At 35.0% G+C, this 5,060-nt stretch overlaps 1 protein-coding gene across 2 annotated transcripts in view; it reads left to right on the top strand.

Moving 5' to 3' along the window:
- The first annotated feature begins 2,051 nt into the window (after positions 1 to 2,051).
- LOC106469923 (fucolectin-1-like) overlaps positions 2,052 to 5,060 on the top strand; it is a 47,784-nt gene continuing 44,775 nt past the window's right edge. For both annotated transcript variants that reach the window (XM_022398495.1, XM_022398496.1), the window contains exon 1: positions 2,052 to 2,182. In XM_022398495.1, coding sequence (XP_022254203.1) covers positions 2,169 to 2,182 — 14 coding nt within the window. In that variant the 5' untranslated portion in view covers positions 2,052 to 2,168. The remainder of the gene's footprint in view (positions 2,183 to 5,060) is intronic.

The raw sequence follows: 5,060 nt of genomic DNA, 5'->3' as shown, positions 1-5,060 counted from the left end.
AATTTGCCGCTTCTCGTTTCCATATTCTCTTTTTCTTCTTTTTTTAATCTCAGACCTGACACCAATTTGTTACGTCTGTAGTCGTTAATTGATTTTCCGTAACTTCGTTCCGACGAAACTTTAGCGACACAAGTCCTTTCTTAATAAAAATGGTTTATTCTTTCCGAATATAACTTTACCGATACACTTATTTTCAACAGTCGCTCTATAACAAACGTTTTAACAACGAACGTTAACTTGAACAATACTTTCTGACTGCAGTTCAATTACTCACTACCTATACACATTCTTGTCTCGTCACGTTGTGAGCGTCCTATATATATATACCAGACTAACATATATCTAGTAAATGCTAGGGCATTCACAAAGGAACAGGATAGTTCTAGAAACGTGGCGTGACACTAGTCACCTGACCTCGCTGACGCAACAGAAACAAGAAGAGAGAATACAGCAGTTTTAGGAGGAAAAAGAAAAGAAACAAGAAGAGAGGCAACAGCAGTAGCATTAATCTGCAACAGTGGCAGCTCGAACAGCAAAATAAACAAGAGAGATTACAGCAGTTGTTGGAGGAAAAGAAAAGAAACAAGAAGAGAGATTACAGCAATTTTGGAGGAAAAAGAAAAGCAGTGGTTAGATGAGAAAGAAAATAAACAAAAAGAGAGATTACAGAAGTGGTTGGAGGAAAAAGAAAATAAACAAGAAGAGAAACTACAGCAGTGGGTGGAGGAGAAAGAAAATGAACAAGAAGAGAGGCTACAGCAGTAGTTGGAGGAGAAAGAAAATAAACTACGGGAAATTAACAAACGAACAGAGACGTAACAGTTTTTAAGATAGGAGTGTTGAAGATAGATTGTTTTAAAAGTGTTAGTTGTGACAAATTTCGTTAAGTAACTCTTTACGAGTGGTATGTTGTGTTTGCAATTACATTGTTGTTTAAGCTTTACTAATTTTGTTGACGTCACGTTACTCAAACCTTCAGTATTTTTCTGGTTACCTAAAGTGTATATTGTTGCTTTACAGCGCCGCTTGTGTAGTTTAGAGAGAATTCAAGGCCTCAGTTGGGTAAAGTATAAATACAGGCCATCAAGTGAGCGCAAGTTAAGAAGAAAACAAAAGTGAAGTAAAGTAAAAGTAGAGAAAAAGTGCAGTTTAGTCAGAATATTAGTTAGCGAAAAAGAAAAACAAAAAAAAACGTGAAGTTAGCGAGCGTGTGAGTGATTAGCTTTAACAGGTGATATTTTAAAGTGAGTTTCACAGTTTAACAGAAATAAGGAAAATAAGTTGTCTTGCGAAAGGATATTCTAAAATAATTGAATCAGCCTAAGAGGACTTTTAACAAAAAAATAATAATTATTTTTATAGTTTGAGATACAACTGTGATATCCTATAGTGTAAAGAAGTTTTGTAAATACATTGAACTTCTTTTAATTATATTATTTTAAAACAAATGGATTGTGTTGTCCGTATATTATTCGAAATTACCGCCAACAAATCAAAGACATACTGTAAAATAATCCCCAGCCCATATTTACATAAAACCCTGACAATTACTTTGCACTAGATAACAGACCTTCATCAAAATTTTGACACAAACGAAATCTCTGATACCAAGTCATCGTTACAATGCAGTTTTAGTACTTTTTATCTTTTTCCGGATACAGTCAATAGTATCTTTATGATCAAATCCCAATTTCAGTATTGAACTGAAGAGTGTGTTCGAAATAAGGCTTGCTGTTAGTAACAATGTACAGCATATTTTTTTGAAGGGAGTGAACCCGTTGAATGGAGATATATATATAGCTTATGTGCTTTTCACTCCATAAATGTGTTTAAATATTTATCTAAAACTGCGAACCTCGAGGTAGTATTAGATTATTAAAAAGAAAAAAAAAGTGTATAGGCTATCACATGTCTAATTAAAATACGACACATGGCTATTTTCCCGCACTCAAAGCTAGTTGTTTTTGCTTTGTAGAACGAACAGGTCGGCAACATTGTGACGTTACTCGGGTGATAGTATAAACACAAGAGAGATATAAAATACAGTTCTCTGACAGTGGCCCTTGTCGTTTTAATTATTTGTTCATTTTTATAAAGCTTTGACTATGACATTTCATTATTTCATTTTCCAGATATCTTCTGCAGAAGTACATTAGTATTAGAAAGAAATGTTCACCATCAGGTACGTTATAGAAATGTTCTGTTAAAGCAAGAATTCTTATTATTTTTACCATCCTGGTGATCTTTGGTTTAGGGATATGGATAATGAGCAGGGTCAATCTGTTACGGATATGAAAGTAGACTAATTTTGGATAGATATAACAAAAACCCAGTTTTGGAAATAAACACATTATTATATGATAGCCTAAACATATTCTGTGTAAATGCTAATTTCAAAATGTTTGCATTTCTGCATGTGTAATATATATAAGAATTAGATCAAACATGTTTATATATAATATAGACATTTATGTGTTAACTCTTTTAATAGCGAAATTAGATCAAACATTTTTATATATAATATAGACATTTATGTGTTAACTGTTTTAATAGCCAAATATGTTAGTAACATACCACATAATGTTTGGACGTAAATTTTAATGTTTAAGCACAATGCAAGCTGAATAAAATGATAAAGAAATGCATAATACCAAAACATTTAGATGTATTTCAGATATGGTGAGCCTTTACATAAATGTAAAGAAACTTTGGAATAAAATTGTTTGTTCTGAAACCACGATACACCTCAATCCTGTGCAATGTCCTCATCCGCTGTGGTTACGAAGACCCCCACCCACAATCCCCGAAATAACAAAAAACATTGTTAACAAGATAATAAACAGTATTTTGAAGTTGATAAAGGAATACATGTTTCCAGCTGTACCTCGAAACCCACAGTTGTTTTCATGAAAAATATGAGCGATAACGCTGGAATTTACAGCTATCCCAGTCGACCGTACACCTGTCATGGTCTGCGTACAGCTTCAATGGACTTTTGTGCCTTACATCTGTTTAAAAGTGGTCTTAGAAGCTGATGTACCGCTATACTGGAAGGCCTATAGAAAAATTGTCAAGACGTGTGGATCTTACATTATCCTAACAGTCATTTTCAAAAGTTTTTGTTACTATGGGAATTGTGTAATCATTGTATTCAAAATGAGCACGATTAACGACGCAGGAAGTAATTCCAAGGGCATACGGAACATATTGTCCTTATATGGTACTTCCAACATCTGTAAAGGTAAAGGTATCTTATTACAAAAAATTATGTACATTCCCAACAGCCGTGGAAGTTAAAACTAAATCTAATCTTAAGCTTAGGGAAGTTTTTAGAAATATGATTTTAACGCTTTTTTTACGCTTTGCAATAATCAACCAAAACCACGGATACTTTAGAATGTATATTCCAAGGATTTCCTTCAGTGAAAATGTATCGTTAAAGTACAATATTTATTTTGAACAACATCTAAAATCCGATTACAAATGATAGACAAAACCAGCAAGTATCCCCTACCGATGGTCATGGTGTAATGAGCCGAAGTTTGTGTTTTGAGGCCTTAGGGGTTCTCCGTGAGAAAATATGGATCTTTGATCAACAACAAAAACTTTTCAAGGTCCTGTTATCTGAACCCTAAATTTTTTTTTTATAACACGATATTCGGAAATTGTCTTCGCAAATATATTGCAACTAATATCAAGGTTTTAAATTACAGTAATTATACACACACACTTACCAACCTAACCTTGAATAGGTTAATAACTTACAGTAATTATACACACACTTACCAACCTAACCTTGATTGTTTGTTTTTGAATTTCGCGCAAAGCTACACGAGGGCTATCTGCGCTAGCCGTCCCTAATTTAGCAGTGTAAGACTAGAGGGAAGGCAGCTAGTCATCACCACCCACCGCCAACTCTAGGGCTACTCTTTTTCGAACGAATAGTGGGATTGACCGTCATATTATAACGCCCCCCACGACTGAAAGGGCAAACATGTTTGGTGTGACGGGGATTCGAACCCGCGACCCTCAGATTGCTAGTCGAGTGACTTAACCACCTGGCCAGGTAATATAATACTTGTAATATTTCCTCTAACGATGTAAACGTCTGAGTTTGAATATTTTATCATTCTTAATTTTCAGAGTAAGTTGGAGCTATTGGCGTTTTAAAGGAAAGTAAACATGTAAAATAACCAAAAAAGAAAGGTATACTTAACGCACTTCTTTTTGCCTTTGTGAGAACTTTTATCCAATTTGGCCATTTTACAGCATCTTTCTATCAACATTTACTTGTGGAACACATATTGGTGGAACTAAGGTTTGCAGTCCGCCGACCGTATGTTTTATCAACTCAAAGTAACAAAATTTTGGAAATAAGTTTAAAGTAGGTAATAAAAGTTTTGTTCTGGCCGAGCGTAGCCTAGTGGTTAGTGTACTCAGACTGTGAATCCAAGGATTAATGGTTCGCAGCTCGTTGAGGAAAAACGCACTTTGCACGTGAGGCTATGGTTGTTCTATAAGAGTGACAGTCTATTCCTGCTATTCTATCACAGAATCCTAAGAGATGGAGAAAGTTGAGCTGACTAGCTGTCTTCCCTCTAGTCCAGGGGTCACCAAACTACGGCCCGCGAGGTCAGTTCATCTGGCCCGCCGCTGCACTGTGCCACAAATGAGCTAAAATATAATTATTTATATGGAAATATCATAAATTGTAGATAAATTTACTATGTACAAAAAACTAAAATAAGTGTAAGAAAAAATCTCCAAATTTGTCCAATCTGATTTTTGCATGTGACAGTAATATAAGTTTTAGGGAAATCAGTGAAATAAAAAGTTCGGCGACTTTTTGCAACTTTGGATATCAGAGCGTTTTTTGTGTAAGTACCTGCAATGAGAGTTCATTCCTGCAGTCGCCTCTGCGCACATTGTTATAAGACGATACAATGCTTACAGGCAGTTGATACAAGTAGTGTGATAAGTGTGCGCATGGTTACACAGCTTTGTGATAGAGAAGACGTGTGCGTGTATTGTGTGTGCGCTTCTACGTATATTTGTGTGTT

Source organism: Limulus polyphemus, unplaced genomic scaffold (assembly GCF_000517525.1).
Source record: "Limulus polyphemus unplaced genomic scaffold, Limulus_polyphemus-2.1.2 Scaffold3725, whole genome shotgun sequence".
NCBI classification, from domain to species: domain Eukaryota; kingdom Metazoa; phylum Arthropoda; class Merostomata; order Xiphosura; family Limulidae; genus Limulus; species Limulus polyphemus.
This window is presented reverse-complemented; position numbering and strand designations above follow the sequence as displayed.